We start from the raw sequence: 18,898 nt of genomic DNA on the forward strand, positions 1-18,898 counted from the left end.
TCAGAGCAAGCCAAGAGGACTGTGTGAGGAGAATAAAAGGAAATAGAGGTCAGGGAAGTTACTAGAGTGGGAAATAGGCAAATCTATAGACCGCTGAAGGTTTCCATAAATATGAGCTTTTTCCCTGTTAATCTGTAATTTTCTACTCATGTTGTTTAGCTTAATAGTAGAATTTTACCTTAATCAAGATTTAAGTAGGCTTACTAAAATTCTTGAGTGTTTGTTTTGGTGAATTCCATGGTTACTATGATGCTGATTCACAGGAGTCTGACATGAATGATACATAATGTTAGAAAACTGAGTTTCAAATACACTTCTCTTTTATATCCTCATTCCCATAATAGAATAGAAAATTGAGTCTAATGCTGCTGTGCTACTGACACTTCAATAAGATTTAATTAGTTTCTCTGACAAAGCAGTAAATCTTTAAATTAAAGAGTTCAGGAGTGCTTAGCCCCATAAATCCTCTAAGGAAATTTAAATAGAAATAATAAGGTTTAAACACATCTTTTTTGCTGCTTCCCATGAGGCAGCTAGTGTTGGCCCTTGACAAATGGCGAGCATAAATATACCTTAAATCTACGAGTCTGTTTCAGGCATTTAGTGAAGTACAATTTCACAGAGTTAAGGAATTGGAAGTCAACCTCCAGAATATCAAAAAAATGATGAAGACAAACTATCAATCAATCAATAAATGTCACATCCTTCTATTAAAAAGAACAGCCGCATTTACTAAGGGCTTAAGAAATGCTATAGATTCTTTTAAGTGCTTTACATGGATTGAATTTTTCTTTAACCTTTCTATCAACCTCACGTGGCTGGTGCTATTATTATTCCTATTTTACAGATGAGGAAACAAGGGGCATAAACAGGTTGAGTGACTTCCTAAGAATACGCTGCTAGAGGATGTCAGTAGCAAAGGCTGTGGGTGTGCCAACTATGTTCCCTTGGGTCTTATCAGTGTAGTGCACATCTCAGTCCCAACTGCCAGGGCCCAGTGCAGCTGAGTTTGTGCTGTGTGCAGGACAGGCCAGAAAAGCCAGAGCTCGGACACTGATCCCCCCCTCCCAGGGTCTCTCAATCAGTGATGGATGGGATTTGCATTAAAATATCCCAGGTTCCTTTTCCCTCCCGTAGGATAACTCAGAGTTGCGTGTTCTATATTGGCTACTAATAATTCCCAAGTAGGGTAAAACTTTCGTTACCCACAGTCATAACTTACTTGAAAATTCGCCATTCGGTTACCTTTCCTCCCTTGTCTTATTTCCTAAATTCTTACCAGTGATTCCTGGGACCACCTCCCAAATAAACTGTTTTCACCCATATCCTTATCATAGTGTCTCTGACTAGGGGAACCCAAACTAAAAGAGAGCCCTACACAGATTTAGAACCCAGACAGCCTGGTTGCAAAGCCTATGTGTTTAATTACTACAATATACTGGCTATTCTCCCTCAAATTTAATGTATATTTTACAAAAATTACCTTAAAATATGGTAGGAGGAAGAATCTTTGTATATTTTTTATACCCTACTTCTTGTCAAGAACTGTGAAAGTTCTGAGATTTTACTCCCCTTGCCTGCCACAGTTTGATGAGAGCTGGTAGGAGACATGAGATTCCTGGGTCAGAGACATGAGACTACAGTGCCCACAGCAATAGCAGTAGCTAGAGAATCAGCATTTGCACCAGCTTCCCTAGGCCCATTTCCCACAGGACTGTACAGGTGAGCCCTGACACACAGACAGTGGACTGTGTTATGGAAGAGAACCCTGAGTTTAGGGGACCCAAATCTTTTATACTGGACAGTAAGCAAGCTTGACCTTTGCTCCAGGGAGAGGCACTATCTCTGTCTTTCAGGGATGTTATCTATACAAAATATTTTGAAAAGATAGTCTGTAATAAGGTAATCAGTGCCTCTCTAGAAAGGTGTGCAGATATGCAAGAAACCCCAGGAGAATGGATTTTTTGTGTGTGTTTGAAATCAAGAAAGATGTTCACAGTTTCATTACACAGTGGAAATATGGTTATTATGCCTTACAGAAAGCAGCAGAAACAAATAACAAAATTTGAAAAATTATGTTGTTCTTAACGTTTATGTCTTTGTCATTTTGTTTTCAAAGCATCGGTACATTTTCCTTTGATGCCCACAGTAATCCTGTGAGGCCAAGTATGTCACAGCTGATGGAAAAATGACTTAGAAGATGAGGAACTTCACTGACACCTAGTGAGTGGTGGAGCCAAGAGTTCACCCCAGGACTCCTTAGTCCAAAGCTGCAAAACATTTACTAGTAGCCTTAGAGTAGACAACAACTGCCTAGAACTTAAAACACAAAAGCTAGTGGATCTCTTAATTTCTTGAATGCTGCCACATTTTCATGAGTTGGGTGAAGAGAGAGATGCAAGCACAGAAAAGGACAAAAATATATTCTTTTTAGCTTTTTAATGCTCGCCTTCCCTTTTCTTTGTTCATGCTGTTTTAAGGTGGTTTGCACTGTGTAAATCAGTCACTGCTAAAATAAGTCAAGTCTCAGAAATGTCACAAGTTTCGAAGTGAGCTGTGAAAAAAATTCCAGAATTATCAGAATTACAGCATTTTCACTGAACTAGATAGAATAATATTTATTTCAGAATTTCACGCATTTTTTTCCACTGGGGAAATGTGCCCAGTTTGAGTGCATTCGAAAGCTCAAGCTAACATTACGTTTGGACATACTATTTATAGCATCAGGGTGCTGTCATTTATGACATATATTATACCTGAAAAAAGTATAAATCAATTGTATTCTAGCCAATTATTGTTCAAGTGCATGATGGAAATTTGTTACTTCAAGGAATCCTATAATGAATCCATTTTGTGAAAAAAAAAAAAAACAAACCACACTGCACTTAGAGAGACATCATGATTAGTAGAAAAAGTCTGGGCCAAATAGGAGAAATCTGGGGATTCCAGTACTGCTGACCTTTCTGTCACTTGTATTAACAGGCAGGGAAGTTGAACTAGATAATCTCAAAGTGTCTCTAAATGCAGATTCCCCTTTCCTGGAGCGCAGCGGCGAAGGACATTGGTCGTAGACTCAGACAGATGTGGTCTGACTCTCAGCTCTCAGTGATGCCACTTACTGGGTGCTCAGCAACCCCATCCCACAAGTTATGTAACCTTATACCTTTTCTTAGCCTGTAAAATGAGGATAATAATACACACTTCAAATAAGGATTTTGAGTATTAAACTATATAATGCTTCTTAAGCACTTTGTACAGTGCCTGGCACATACTCAGCACTCAATAAATTACAATCAATATCATTGTTAATTCTGCATTTCCATGCATCAAGCTCATTCACTTTGAGACTTACTATAGCACATGCACATCCTAGACTTTTCTCTATTTCTAAATAAAGTCTCATTCTAAGTCAATCCATGCATTCATGTATTGCCTAACATAATATTCAAAAATTTCAAACCTATTATTAAGTTGAAAGAACTATGTAGTGAATACCTAGATCCTACAATTAACATTTCACTAGATTTGTGTTATCACATACCTGTCTATTCATTTCTAAGTCCATCCAACAAGCCTTCCTTTGAAATTCAGTGGAAGACATCAGTACACTTTCCTCCTAAACATATTGGCCTGCATATATTAAATAGAGTCCATAATGTTTTTCTGTCCTTTTTTTTTTCTATTTGAGGTAAAACATAACATACAACAAAACTATGAATTTATTTTTACATTTGGGGGTGATTTAAATATTCCAAATTGACTCTTTTGTGTTGACTTAAATATTCAAAATTAAATCATCAATTATATTTGCTATAATCTTATAATGTGTTGAAATGCCTTTAAAATCCTGGTGTCAAAGGACAATCCTACCTTCTAAGTCAGCTGAACCATAGCACATTTTTCTTTGGTGGTTGTTTTATTTGGGAACAAGTAATTTGATCCTGGTGTTATATATTCAAACCCATAAAGTAATAAACTGTAATAAAAAAGCGTTCCATTACTATGTGGGGTGATAGATGTTAACTAGACTTATTGTGGTGGTCATTTTGCAATATATACATATATTGAATTATATGTTGTATACTTGAAATTAATATGATGTTATAATCAATTGTATCTCAGTTTTTAAAAAACAAGAAAAATAAATAAATATATAAACATGTAATGAAACATGAAAAATGAATTTTGAGGGTCAGTGATGAGACAAAGGTCGCATTCTGGTTCTAGAATTTGTTTGATTCTACCATGTTTAGGCACTCATACTCAATAGTTCCCATGAGTGGCACTAAGGCAAACACGAGTAAGAGTTCTGCTACTAAAAGAAAAGGCTTTAGCAATCTCGAGACTTACTGGGTGTACTTCAAGAGAAATGATTCTGACATCATTATCCCCTAAAGAGCACCTGTTCAAAGTGTTTTATCATTCACCTACACCCTGCCCACCTCTCATATGTTTTCTGTACAAAATAAACCCTGGACAGAACAAAAAGAAAAAGAAAAAAAGCCAGTTCCACTACAGTTACTGAAAAACATCAATTAACCATAGCTGGGACACTCATATATTTCTAAAATTTCTGGTGAACTAAGGAAATTCATTATGGTCCAAAACCTTTATTGAAACTTTGGTTCATTTCTCTAACATGCTAGGTTATGTCTTAAAGTACACAGACATGGTTTTCATGAGTAAAGACCATAGTGACATAGAATTAATGAAGCTGCAGAGGACATGAAGAATGACTGCCTGTAGGACCTTGTTCCAACCCCAATGAAAACCCACTAAGGAGTTTGTTTTACTCGCTAGTATGTTTGTTTGGTTTGCTTTTCCATTTCTTTCATGTCAGAAAACAAAGCCTGAGTGGATGGTTAATTTTATGGGTCAACTTACTTTACTTGGCTAAGGGATGCCCAGGTAGCAGACAAAACATTATTTCCAGGTGTATCTGTGAGGGTGTTTCCAGAAGAAATCAGCATTTGACTCAGTAGACTGAGTAAAGAAGATAAACCTATGGGGGGGGGCGGTTAGGGGGGTAATTATCCAATCCTTTGAGGGCTCCAATAGAACAAAAGGTCAGAGGTTATTCCCTGCTTGGCCTGGGACTTGCATCTTCTCCTGCCCTTGCACATGGCCCTAATATGGTTCTTGGGCTTTCAGACTCAGTCTGACTTTACACCTCATTCTCCAGCTTACAGAAAGTTAATGGTAGGACTCTTTAGCTTCCATGATGATGGGCCAATTGTTTATAATAAATACATTTATCTATGTATCTAGCAAGCTGGCTTTGTCTTGTTGTTTCTCTAGAGAACCCAAATCTGATTCTTAGGTTGTCGTTTAAGGTCTTGCTATCCATTGTACTAAATTTATTCTGCAGGCACTGAGAGCTTTTTCAAAGCAAGGTAGTGGTCCCATAGGTGGTCAGGGCATGGGTAATGCAGCCACGCACACTTCCCACCAAGGATCTGTTACCTGCAGTTAGGTGAACTCGGGTAAACCAGTTTGCCTTGCCCAAGCCTTGAATATCACTATGCTTTGAAGCTGTTGCTCAAAATTATACTAAGATAGTTTTTCAGGGTCTTAGGCACAGACTTAACATTGGTTGGCCATTCAGCAACATTCACTTAGTGCCCTCTAGGTGCAGAGTGCTCAGGACGATACCAAAATACATTATATTTGATTCCCAACTTTGAGGAGCTTTGTCCTGCTATAAGGTGTGAAATAGAGTATGTGAAATTGATCATTCAGTAGAAAAATGTGCATACTCTAGAAGTGGAGAAATCTTAAAGTAGATTTAAAAAGTTTGAATTCCTCTCTCACAATTTACTTATATGGTGGGCTTTGGTAAGCTACTTAACCTCTCCCGGATATGACAAGTTACTTAGTCTCTCTGAGAAATGACTTTTTTGCCTGCAAAATGAGGAAAACAATAAAATAAGAGCAGACATTAGCTGTTTATTATTTGCAAGGTGCTGAGCAAAGAGCCCTTCAATTTCCCTAACTCATTTAATTCTCAAAACTATCTCATGCCCGCAGAAACTGTTGTTATTCCCTTTTTACCCAGGAGCACCCGGGCCATCCAGCTGGCTCGTGGGGTGCCTGGCATCAGACCCGGCGCCCTTCGTCAGGATGCTAGCAATACTGAATCACGCACGGTCCCTGTGAAGATGAAGTGAGCACGGCTGAGTCATGCAACAGGCATGCAGTAAATGTTCGACCCCTGGCAGCACCCCTTACTTTTGCAAAAATGTACCCAAATGAAGAATACTCAGAAACTTGACTTCAGATGTTTTCTTTCTTTAAGGAAGTTAGTGAATGTAAAAAAAAAAAAAAACAAAAAGCCATGAATTAAGGATAGATCTGACCTAAAATACTAACTTGTATTCCCAAAGGGAATTTTCCTTGTTACACAAGCTCTTTAGTCTTTGGGAGACATACACACCTTTGCTACTGAACAGTAAAGACAGGATCAAGAGCTTGAAAGGTTCAAGAATGATGGATAAGCATTTTGGTATCAATCAAGTAGAAACATTTCTGAACAAAACATCCTAGTACAAAGTGCTCACATACTTACCTACTCATTCTCTTGATGAGGGTCTAAGATGAACCAAAGGTCATACTTCATTCTGGGGTGATATCTTGATTAATTTCCAGTGTAACATGGAGAGAAGACAACCACTTATCAACAAGCAGGCAGTGGAATGAAGAAGGGAATCCCAGGACACCCCTCAGCAGCCAGGCAGGGGAGGAGGAGCTCCCCGAGAGCCAAACCAGCCTCTCCCAGGAATCTTAACTTCATGGCTCTTTCCCACTTATTGGCTCAAGTAGGGCACATGTTTGAATCTTTTGACCACATTATTTTTCCCACGTATTTTACATAGCTATGTTTGTCTTCCTGGAAATCAAGCAAAATGCTAAAGAAGTGGCTTTTCCCTTCCTGAAGATCCCACCCATTGAGGGAATTTGCTTGTTTCCTGGTACACTCAGTCTCGGTGATGTAATAATTGAGGCCGGGGGCTGGTGGCTGTGTCCAACAGAGGAGCCGCTGGCCGTGGGGCTCAGCGTGGGAGGCTGAAGGGTTCGGAGAGACAGCCCAGGGCCTCTCGCACCCCGCTCCATATCGAACCATGTGTATGCCTCAGCAAATAGCTACTTTGGTCCCTCTGTGTTTTTGTGCACTTGGTTTTGCTTTGTTTTGTTTTTTTCTTAAATTTTTTAGAGTGGAGAGTTTGGAGAGTAAAGAGTCTGTTAATCACCTGTCAAGTTGTTCTATGTGGGCAACCAACCACCTTGTCTTCATTTGCCTGTGGCTACCCTTGTCCACAGATCTCATAAAAGCAGACAACAGAGAATAATGTTTCACCAGTGCCTCTGAAAGAGAAGCCTGTGAGCCCTAAAAGACGTGTGCAGCTGTCTGTGTAAATGTGTGAGCCCATGGTGCCTTTTTGAAACAAGCTGTACCTTTCTGTATGTCCCTGGCTGTGATGTTTTTCTTTTTGATCACTTTATCTGTGTCTGAAAGATGTAGGTTTATCTTCTTTACTCAGTCTACTGAGTCAAATGCTGATTTCTTCTGGAAACACCCTCACAGATACACCTGGAAATAATGTTTTGTCTGCTACCTGGGCATCCCTTAGCCAAGTAAAGTAAGTTGACCCATAAAATTAACCATCCATTCAGGCTTTGTTTTCTGACATGAAAGAAATGGAAAAGCAAACCAAACAAACATATTAGTGAGTAAAACAAACTCCTCAGTGGGTTTTCATTGGGTTTAATGTAGTTGGAGCCTGAGATCATGCCCCCATCATCAGACGAGCACCCTATTATTACACACACACGCATGCACATACAACACATTTCCCTTTATACCCCCTCAGAGGCGTCCATCATTGTGTAAAATCTCTTCTGAGATAAATGGGTTCTGTACTAGTAGTTGGTGAAAGCTGACTCCCAACTATTCTACCCCAATTAATTTAAATGATGCCCATTCCCCCTTGCCACTGGGAGTGGGTTAATAGAGACATGTAATCTATTAGTCCTGGCCAATGAGCCAGGAGAGAGTCTTCTGCGACTGCTTCTGGGAACAGTTTTCTAGCTCATAACACAGATCCATAAAAAGAAACAGTCTGTGTCTCTTCTTCCTCTAGTCTAGACTTTGTTGTACCTGGGAGTGATACCTATCATGACCGCAGCCACCTTCCCAGGAGCCAAAGCCAGGCCCAGGAGAGCTGTTACAGAGCTGGATCATAGCTTGTGTGCCATGTCTGGGACCCAGACCCACACCGGACCCTTCGTCATGTGTGAGACAATAGATCTGATTATTGCTTATGCCAATTTGGGTTGCGTTTGCTGTTACTGGCACCAAAAAGTAATTTAGCTGATTCAGATACACTATTTTTATGGACAACCTTCATTGTTAAGAGTTATTAATTTCGCATATTTCTTGAGCTGCTTGTATACTTGATTGTTCTGATACCACCATATGATAATTGCTAATATTCTTTGAGTTCAAATTACATGCCAGGTATAGATACAGAGGAGAATCTGCTGCCTTGTTTTAACAAGTGAAATTGCTTAGAGTCAAGAAATTTCTAATTCTTCTTTATCCCTACCCATGGTCACTTGTTACCATGTATTACTGGTTAGTGTAATGTTAAGTGGTAGCCACGTAAATTCACCAAAAATTGATGGCAAGTGAATTGATCAAACTAGACCCATAGAGCCAGTTTCTTTTGCTTCTAAAAGTCTGAACAATATTATAAAATGGACTTCTTTCATATCAGTAGATCTAAAAATTACTTCAGGTTATATAGCATCACATATTTAATCAAAATTTTAAGGCTACACTGAATTTGGCGTGCATTTAACACTAACAGTGAGACTCACTGTTTTTCAGTTACTGTAACGACGTAAGGTCCAGCTTTGCCGCCCTCGCGTGCAGGACAGGGCAGAGGGGAAGGACGAGCGCCGATCAGGAACCGGACCACACACGTTCCGTAGTCCGAGTTTATAATTTGTGTGTTTCAGAAAGAAACAATACAATAAAAATCATGAGAAGTGACCGTTGGGATACCGCATTTTGTGTGTTTATTTTTAAAAGTCCATTGCTTACCCTTACAAGCAGCATACCAGGTTTAAAGTGTCAATCCGAGAATTGTGGTGACACCAACGTACAGAGGAGGTGTCTTAGTGTTTTAAAGCTTGGGGAAGATTCTGACCTGGATTGAAAGTCAAAGCAGAGTTCCCATCACTGGTTCTTATCAGTTGTTTTTAGAAGCCTTCCTGTTCCCGGGCCTCGCTGGCCGGATAGGTGATTTGGGACCTTCCTCCATTGGTAAGAGACAGCTAGTAAACAGGCCTAGAGAAGCAAAAGTTATAGGGAAGATGAGTGCTGATAGGAAAGCAACGTGATTGAGAGCACAGAAGTGTAGATACCGGATACAGGTGACAGGGAAGCCACCATGTAAGGGGTGATGGGACTGGGCATTGAGAAATAGGTCAAGCAAAATAGGATGCTATGGGGGCTGCACAAATAAAGGTCAAAAATGGAATTAGAAATTAATCACAAAATAGATAATATTCCTGGAGTTCAGACTATAGGATAGATGGGCTACATATTTTAGCTACATTGTTTCACTTAATTCTCACACTGGCCTTGTGAAGTTGAAGCAACTATTAACCTAATTTTAGCCATGAGAATAAATGGGGCTCACTTGATACATTGTAGAACTCATATTAGGATCCAGGTTGTCTCATTCATAGCTGGCACTCTTTACCATGAGGCTCCATTATTTCAGAGTTTAAAATATTAGTGTCCTGGCAAAGCACAGCCAGTGACTGACTGCTGCCCTATATGATGGTTGCAAATAAAAACAGCCAAAGGGCCTGGCCTACCCCCTGGAGAAATCCAGCCTCACAGCTTCACAGCTTCCAAGGCAGTTGGCATCTTTGATCAAGGAAACAGGTGCTCCATCCTTCAAGTGTTGACAGCACTTGTTAGACACATGCCTTGGGCATCAGCCTCCATTTACCTGCTCAGCAAGCCACCATCCTTCAGTGCAAAGACTCTGTAATAATACAAGGGGGCTTTTAAGAGATAACATATGAGTATATCTTACCTTCACCAGTCCAAGTCTTGTTCACAAGCACTCTGCACGGATAGTCCTTATTTGCCCCTCTAGAGCTATGCTCCACCCTTCACATTGCTCTGGGTCTTGGAAGGCTGACCCTCATGAGCTCCATCAAGAGCTCCTTTGCCTCCTGGTTCTCATTTAGCTTCGTCCGTTGGGAGGCACCCGCCAGAAGTCTGAAGATAGGAAGAGGGTGAGGCCAAGGTATTTTGTCCCCTGGCTGCCTCCACACAGAGCCAGCAGTTTGGGTCCTCTCCTAAGCCCTCAGTTGTCAGACAGCCCTCTCCTATAGCTACAGAGAGAATTTTCTCTCCAGGTTCTGATGGCCACTTCTACTCTCGGGCCTTGTAGCCTCGAAGCGCTCCAAGGCTCCCTGCTGTAGCTAGTCCGGGGTGCTTCCTCGTTCCTGATCACTCCCTAACTCTGCCCACACTTCTGTAAACAGTCCCTGCACTAAAGTTACCTTCGACTCCCTGTTTGAGTGAGCCATCTGTTTCCTGCCAGGGCCCTGACTGACACACAGCAGCAACAAGCTTTGCCTAATTTAAGCAAAATGCAATTTGGGGAAGGCATGTTTGGAGTCACGGAAATCAGGGGAGTTGGGGGGATCAGGGTGGGAGAACAAGCAGGAATCAAAGGACTGCTGGAAAGTTGAGGAGCAGGAATGCCAGCTAAAGTCACTTGCTGGGAAGAGCCGAGGCCACCCACAGCCACTGTCTACATGCTCACCAACTGGCCCTGTGTCCTTTATCCACATACTCAAGAGTTTCTAGGAGAGGGCCTGGTTGCCTGAATCTGCATTATACATCCCCAGGCCAACCTGAGAAGTGGGAGGTGGGGGCTGGGGGTCAGAGCCCCTTGGCCACTGTGATAGGAAGTAGACACCACTCACCACCACCGACGAATGGGAAAACCCTTCACAATAAGAAATCAGGGTGCTAAAAGGGAGTAACGCCCCAGCAAAGGACAAATGTTGCTATAATAATTAATAAAATCATACATACAAATGGTTTGTTAACTGGGTTAGATATACAGTTGCTGGATTTATCCTAACAAGGTGCCCATGTTGCACCTCTCTTAGAACTGCACGTTTAAGGGGTCTTCTGCCCAATAACCTGACACCCAAGAACTAGAAGATTCAGAAACCAGAAACTACAAAAAACTTATCTCAAGACAATTATTCATTATATCACTTTTGGGCTAGAAACTGGCCCCAACCATTTTTTTATTTGTTAGTCTTTGAAGGTTATTTTGAATCTCTACCAGCAATCTCTTGTTTTAATCAGATTTTGATTTTTACTAGCTCCATACATAAGAAAGAGTAGTTTTATTGTGTACAAAAGACAAATACCTTATGGAAATTTAAAGATAATGCTGTTTTATTACATTTGTTGACTGTTGTATTCATAATTCACATGATTACTAAATCTAACATAAAATTTCGACTCTTTACTTTCATAGTTCTTTGGAACTATGCTTTATCTCAACCCCAAAATTAATTTACTTCATAAAGACAGAGCTGATGACTTAAGTCAACATACACTTTCCTCATCATGAATGAAAGCAATACGTATTTGTAATTGTCCCCTGGAGAATTTCTTGATACAGTCACTGTTATCAATAAAAGGAAATTCTTTTTCTTCAAAATAAAATGACACGGATGCAATGCCTCTAATTTTCAACTGAGAATTTGTGTTGTGTGAAATTAGGTTATTTGGTTGTATATATAGATATTTTTATTTCAAAATTATTAATTTACTAGAAAAATGGGGAATAAATAGAACACTGACCAGGCCAACTAGAAAGTTTCCAGGGCTGCCAATGAGTTGATTTTATTCAGCATGACAATGTGATGAAAAATGGAGATGGCTTTTTATAACAGGCATTTTGAAATTTTTCTTTAATTCAAGATGTAACCTGTCTCATCTGTTCTTGTGTCTCATATGCTCCTTGTTTTGACGATATATGTATAAAAGTGTCTATGGTTATGTTTCAATGGAATAAGAATGTTACTGCTTTAAATATATACAAATCTAATGGCTTACAATGCTTATTAGTTGCTTTGTGGAGATAAGTAAGAGAACAGAAAATCTAGCCCTTACTTTCAGAGAAGTGATATCTATAGATCTTCCCCTTCCAATTTGAAAAACATACATCTTTCCCTAACACAGTCTTAATCCATTCAAAACCTTTGAACAGGTTTTTCTAAGTGAATTGGTAGGCCACCAGCTGTTTTAATAACCAATATTAGCACAACCAAATCAGCTGGTCTGATACAGTGATTAAAGTGGCTTGGTATCCTGGATATCTAGAAACTCATGCTGAAGAAGAGGCTATTCCCTTTTACTGGCTTCTCACAGAGCGTAATTTCCAATTCTAGACTGAGATGCAGAACAGGGGCTGGCGCATTCAGCCTTCCAGCTTTGACTGCATGTGTGCCATACAAATAGATGGAAATGGGGCCACTGTTTTCCTGTGTCAGGACACTGTCAGCAGAAGTGGGAATACCAACCCACAGGCATGCAACGTCTAGTGAGTTCCAGTTTCAACACTGCTTTCTCTGCTAGATCAGGTGGCAATTGACGGAAAAACTAATATCCTGAAAGTTAATTGCTAGTTACAAGTCTGGAGTATCATTAGGTATAGGAGAAGAGTCTGCTCAGCTGCTTTAGAGAGTATTTCACATACATTTTGAGGATGCTGGTCTCTTAGGAAGAAAAAAATCTCTGATTTCTGGACTGGAATATATAAGCAGTTGTTGCTAAATCCAACTTGGGTCTGTGGTTTCCAAATTTTGAGACGTGAAAAAGAGCTATGTAGTCTGTGATGGATGGTCTCAGCTGTCTTATTCACCTTTGTGCCAGGTCTAAAGCAGCCATTCAATGAATATTTTTTGAATAAATGAAGAGATAACTGGACAAATAAATGAGCAGGAAATTTCTTGATGGCAGTGGCAGATGAATTCATTTTAAAGAGTTTTTCTGGGTCTTTGTGACTAAAAGCCTAACAGAAGACATAGTTGAGAGTGATTCTTTTAAATGCAGTCAAATTTCGCTTAAACAAAATCAACATATAAAAAAATCTGTGTTCACAAAACAAATAAATTAAAGGGTGATTATAAGCATCACAATTACCTGGAAACATGTCTTACTGTAGAGGGTTCCTCAATGTTGTCCCATGACAATTTCTCAGGTTCACAGTGGAATGAGAAATATCAGCTCAGTGTCAATATCAATTTAAGACACTGTCCATTATTCAAAATTGACCTTTCCCCATTCATGTGGTTAAAATACTAAAAAAAAAAAAAAAAAAAAAAGATAATGGACCTAGTTTGTGCTAGTTATTCCTTTTTAAAGCCCTTATTTGCCAAAATAAATTGGGGAACCTATATTGGTTCCCCAGGTTTTTGAAAGTATTTTATTGGTTTGCTAAATCCAAGTGTTGGAGACTAGCTCCACTTTTAAAATAAAATTCATTTTTATAAAAGCATAGAAATATTTCTTTTTAGAAACTTACATATTGAGTAAAGGAAGATAGTATAACATTGGCCTTAATTATCTATGATAATAATAGACAACAGGTGTTGAGTGGCTACTCTGTGTTGAGCATTGTTCTCAGGCTTTTTGAAATGTATTAATTCATTTAAATTTCATAGCAGCCCAAGAAGGACGTATTATTATCCCTACATTACAGATGAGGAGCTCCAAGCACAGAAGTCTTTGCTCCAAAAGACATAAAATACAGTGAGTAAGTTGGTAGAGCTAGGAATCAAACGAATGGCTCCTGAACATACCTGTACATTCTTATATTAAGAAACTGGGCCATATGACATTACAGTCAATTTAAAAAAAATCATTGGTTGTTGTATTCTCATGACCATACAAATGGAGGTTCAATCACCATACATTATAAACTCCTATCCAAGACTCATATTATCTTATATTTAAATTGGAGTCCCTCCCAATCTTACCTTATCAACCCAGTTCTTGATGACCTATTTTTAGCTTCAGTGTTTACACAGATATTACTTCAAGCAACATCCTCATTTCTTAAGCTCTTGTTTTGATTAGCAAGTACTGAAAAACAAAACAAGAAAACATATTTTCAAATGGGGCATTTCAACCAAATAGGAGATGAAAGCATACACTCAAATATGGTCATTAGGATTAAGTTAATTTAGGGCAAATTCAACTACTAAACATTTGTATTTCAATATCTATCTATCTATCTATCTATCTATCTATCTATCTATCTATCTATCTATCTATCATCTATCTCTCCGCAGCTTCCAAATGTAGATACCCATCCCAACAGTAAGTTCTTACTTAAAAAGAGATCACAAACTTTAGTGAGAACTCACATATTTCTCTGCAGTGTCAGAACTGCAAATAAAACATCATTGGGGCAGAGTGGCAAATTAGAAAGTAAAATCCATGACTGATAAATCAAATTAGACGTTTTGACCACAATGAAAAAAATAACTACCAAATTTTCAGTAAATTGAATCAAAAACAATATTTTTGTCTTTCAAAAGCTATAATACTCTTGGTAGTGGTTAAATGGTTAAAAATAGGTTTCTATCATCTTATCTTCTATGTAACACCATTTACCAAAACATTGCACTACATTTTGGGATCTGTCATTTTATTTCAATGGTAAGGAAAATAAATTTTAAGACTAAAAAGTCCTGGGTCCCTCAGAGAGTATCAGCGATTGAAGAGGCCCCGGAACAGTTTAAGGAAATTTTGTGGATTAGAATCTCCACCCCACTGTCTTGGAGTTGGGGTGTGCACATCCAATCCGAATACATTGTTAAGCATACGGGACCCTAATTTGACACTGCAGGTGACTCCTGCACAAACTCTTCTTTCAACTTGCTGGCTTCTGCTCAAGTATCCATTCCTACTAGTCCACATGCCCTAGAAAAACAGAGGAACCAGTTCTAGGACGTAGTTATCCACCTTGCACCCCACGCTCCTCCGGAGACTATCCTCCCGCCCCAACGCCAGCCCCTGCCCCCTCCCTGGCCCAGCTCAGCGAGACCCGGCCCTTTACCATCCGGCTAGGGCTCTCCAAACTTCCCCCGCCCACTGGGTCCACGTGACCAAGAACCACAAACCGACTCCACCAATCAGCAACTACCTCCGTTCAGAACCCGGTCCCCGACGCTCCCCTTTCAAATAGGCAATTTACTCCTCCCGCCCTCAGCCCCGCCCCTTTCCCCACATCTCCGCCCTGCTGGTCCCTCCCACCTTCCCAACTCCCCACTCCCCCCTCCCGCTCCCCGTCTTCGCCCCGCCTTACCTGGGGTAGCGCGCTAGTCCTCTTCTCGCGAGATTTGAGCGTCCCTTCCCCAACGCGGCGGCCGTCCGCCGCCTCCTCCCGTCCTCCCACCTCCCTCCCCCCAATCTCTCCACTCTCCGGCTCTCCTCCCTCCCTCCACCCCCTCCACCCTCTGGGCCGGATCTCGTCTCGCTGAGGCGGAGGAGGAGAAGGAGGAGGAGGACGTTCGGCTTGCGCAGTGAGATGTTTGTCCGTCGCCGCCGCCGCCGCCATCGCGGAGGAGCGCGATAAAGGGAGCTGAGTCGGACGTGAGGGGACCCCGCGGAGCAGCCGCGCCAGCGCAGCACCCCCCCCAAACGAACCTTGGCCGCCGGAGCCTGAGCCGCCGCCGCCCCCGCCGCGGCCGTCCAGGGGCCGGCCAGCTCCCCAGCCCAACCCGGGGGCCGCGCCGCCGCCCCCAGCGTCGCCCCTCGCCTGCCCGCCCGCCTTAAATGTGACACCGGCGCCTCGGAGAGCGACCCAAAGCCGCGGCCGGGAGGGTTCGGGCACCATGTCGAATCTGAGCAAAGGCACGGGCAGCCGGAAGGACACCAAAATGCGGATCCGGGCCTTTCCGGTGAGTCTCTACTCGGCACCCGGGACCCCGGGGCCGGGGAACCGGCCGAGAGCCGCACGCTAGGCCGGGGCTGAACTCCCCTAACAGGCCGCAGGCCCTGCCTCCCCTCCCCCACGCCGCCGGCCGCGGGGCGCGAGCCTTCCCGGCAACGGGGCGGCGCGGGGCCCCTGCGCGGCCGCCCTCCGGGGCCTGGCCGTTCCCGGTGCCGGGTGCCGCGCCCCCGCCCGGAACTGCTCCTCCAGCCGCCCCGCGGGCGTCGGTTGTGGCTGGGACCCCTTCGCCGGCCCCTGCACCTCTCCACGTTACTGGGGTGTATCCCCGACCCCTAGTGCTCCTCTCCCCTCTCAGTTCCCGGGACTCCCAGACCTGCGGGGATGGGGACTATCGAAGTTCTCCTTGTATGGGGCCTGTGTGTAACTTTTCACGTGTGGTTTCGCTGTGGTTTCACAAAATAACCCAGCCTGCAAGAGGGCCAGCCGAACCTTTCGGGTGATGAAGGGGACTGTCCTTTCTCTCTCCCCCACCGGTCCTCAGGAAGCGTTATGCCATCAGCCTACCCCCGACGCAGGGACAGTGGTTCCACGTAATGCTCAGTAGTAATACACTAAAAACCTCAGGTGTATTTAAAGCATCTTTCGTCCGGAAGGTTCCGAAGCACCGTACAAACTCTTGTGCAGGAATTGCCTCTCCTCCCGTAGGAGGGTCAGGAGAAACAAGCAGTAAAAAATTGAACAGCTAGTTCTCCATTTCTAAGTCCTGGAAGCCCAAAGAAATGGGTAGTCAACACCCTGGATCGCTTTACTCTTTAGGTTTTAGTGACAGCAAACATACTCTGTTTAGAAACTTTCTTTTTCAGCCTTACGTGGAGTCGTCCGCTGGCGGTGTTTAGTATGTAGGGTGTAACTTTGGATGTTCTGATTCAGATAGTGAATGGCAAGCAATTAAAATGTATTGTTGTAACAGAGAAATGGACATACTTGCCCATATCGCTACAGTAACACGTATTTGTCAAGATAGACAAACTAACAATTGAACAGAAGGTTTTAAAACAATAAAACTAGAGAAGTATCTTAGGTTTCCTCAGACTCGTAGACGTATCCTATGAGCGGGGCGGGGGCGGGGGGGAAGGGGTTTGTACTCACTTTTTATAAAGCATGATTTTTCTGAAGTGCGGTTTGCAGCGAGGAAAGACTATTAATTGTCGTAGTTAAGTAGGAAACTTACCCAAAGAGCTTGACCTCTCTGAATTCTTAAAATTTAAAAGAATACACCTGATTTAGATTTCTGAGATCGTAATAACAAGTACTAATGCCAATGTGTGGAAACTTCCTGCTTTCTGTAAATATACGTGGGATATACTCGGGGGAATTAAGTGTTTGGAAGGGATTTTGAATCTTTGAAGCTTTTTTCTTTCTAAGTAAATGTGAGAAACTACAAAGTGAGATATTTCGACCAAAGAGCACTAATGCAGTCGACTACCTCGTTTTCCCCTGTACTTAAACGATGAACTTGGTTTATGTATTTGTGCGTAATGTTTTCCTACTAAACCAGTTCTGACCATTTTTTAAGCAAAATTTAGAATTATTTAGTATTTTAAATAATATTATAAAACAAGTTTTCTAGGAAAAGTTTGCTGTTCTTGGAGTCTGAGTTCTTCTACTTCAGATTATTGCTAAAATGTGGAATAGCTCACATTTGACATCCACTTACTTATCTTAACATTCTGATTAACCAGTTCAACCTTTATCTTTTATTGTCAACTCTTTGATCTCTATAGCTTTGCTTGTTCCTACCTGTTCTCCCATTTGTTCATTCATTCAACAGATACTGACTACTGTGTGCCAGGCACTGTTAGAAGGACTTGGGATATATCAGTGTAGCTTGAAAGATCAGGATTGCTGCTTCTGGATCTTGCATTGTTGGGAGAAAATTCCATTATTACTTTAGTTGGAGAGTATAATATGTGATAGTACCAAAACTGATTTTTTTTTAAGTAGAATTATGATTATGAGCTAATTTGGATCCTTTTTGTCTCTAAATTTGTTTTCCTCAATTTTTCTAAAATCCTTTAATGAAGTTTATGACTAGTGTTTGACAATCAAGAGTTAATAATTTTTTTAAAAAACAATTTTTCATTATTGTTTAATAATTATTAACATCATTCATAAGTAGTTCCCAAGGAAAAGAACCATTGTCGTTTTTTCGTATACAAGTTTTTAAGTCACAGTTTCTTGAGCCTTTATTAAGGATAGAGATATGCCTCAGTGGTATGGTATTTCACATGGGTAAATGAGCACTTACAGACCTCTAAAATTTCTCTTCCAGGTTATGATCTTTTGCATAAGTATAGTATGCATAGATTGCTAGTTAGAAGTAGTAAATACATAGGGTTCCATAAAGAAAAAAATACTGTTTATCTGTGTACCTGTGTACATACAAATGCTGTATTTTACATTTCCATTTGGACATACAGTTACTATAATTTAAGGGAAATTATAGTTTAACCAAAGGTCTGAAGTGTTCATTTCAGATTCTGTTTTATAAAATTGATGAGTGAAACATAAAAATATGTTTGGGGATTGTTTTGTTTTCGTTGCAAAAAACTAACAGGATATTTTATCGTTGTGTAAGCCTAGTCCAGATAAAATGCTGTCAGTAGAATGAGGTTCTTTTTAGTATTTGGAGTGCATATTTTAAGTGTGCTTTCATCATTGTTCTCAAGATTAGAAGTTACACCATATCAATTTTATGTACAATTTACATTTTAAATAGACCTTTTCATAAGATTTCAAGAGGAATTGGTTCTTTTTAAGATGGATAACAATAAGGAACTTCCCACATTTATAAATTGTTGCTGAGGAAAAGTTTATGCCAGGTT

The 18,898-nt window shown here is 41.0% G+C and overlaps 1 protein-coding gene and 1 long non-coding RNA gene across 2 annotated transcripts in view; one reads left to right on the forward strand and one right to left on the reverse strand.

The window, feature by feature from the left end:
• Window positions 1-13,374: 13,374 nt before the first annotated feature.
• On the reverse strand, window positions 13,375-15,206 carry LOC129080612 (uncharacterized). Its single transcript, XR_008530188.1, has 3 exons — window positions 15,177-15,206; window positions 14,092-14,197; window positions 13,375-13,413 (listed from the first exon to the last, which is right to left on the reverse strand). It is a non-coding gene; the product is annotated as an uncharacterized LOC129080612 (long non-coding RNA).
• A 287-nt stretch (window positions 15,207-15,493) lies between these two features.
• The window catches only part of CUL3 (cullin 3), a 91,746-nt gene continuing 88,341 nt past the window's right edge, over window positions 15,494-18,898 (forward strand). Inside the window, exon 1 of the mRNA XM_054585608.1 lies at window positions 15,494-16,020. Coding sequence (XP_054441583.1) covers window positions 15,955-16,020 — 66 coding nt within the window. The 5' untranslated portion in view covers window positions 15,494-15,954. The remainder of the gene's footprint in view (window positions 16,021-18,898) is intronic.

This window comes from Pteronotus mesoamericanus, unplaced genomic scaffold (assembly GCF_021234165.1).
Source record: "Pteronotus mesoamericanus isolate MK-2021 breed Mesoamerican mustached bat unplaced genomic scaffold, CSHL_Meso_final contig_90, whole genome shotgun sequence".
Taxonomy (NCBI): Eukaryota; Metazoa; Chordata; class Mammalia; order Chiroptera; family Mormoopidae; genus Pteronotus; species Pteronotus mesoamericanus.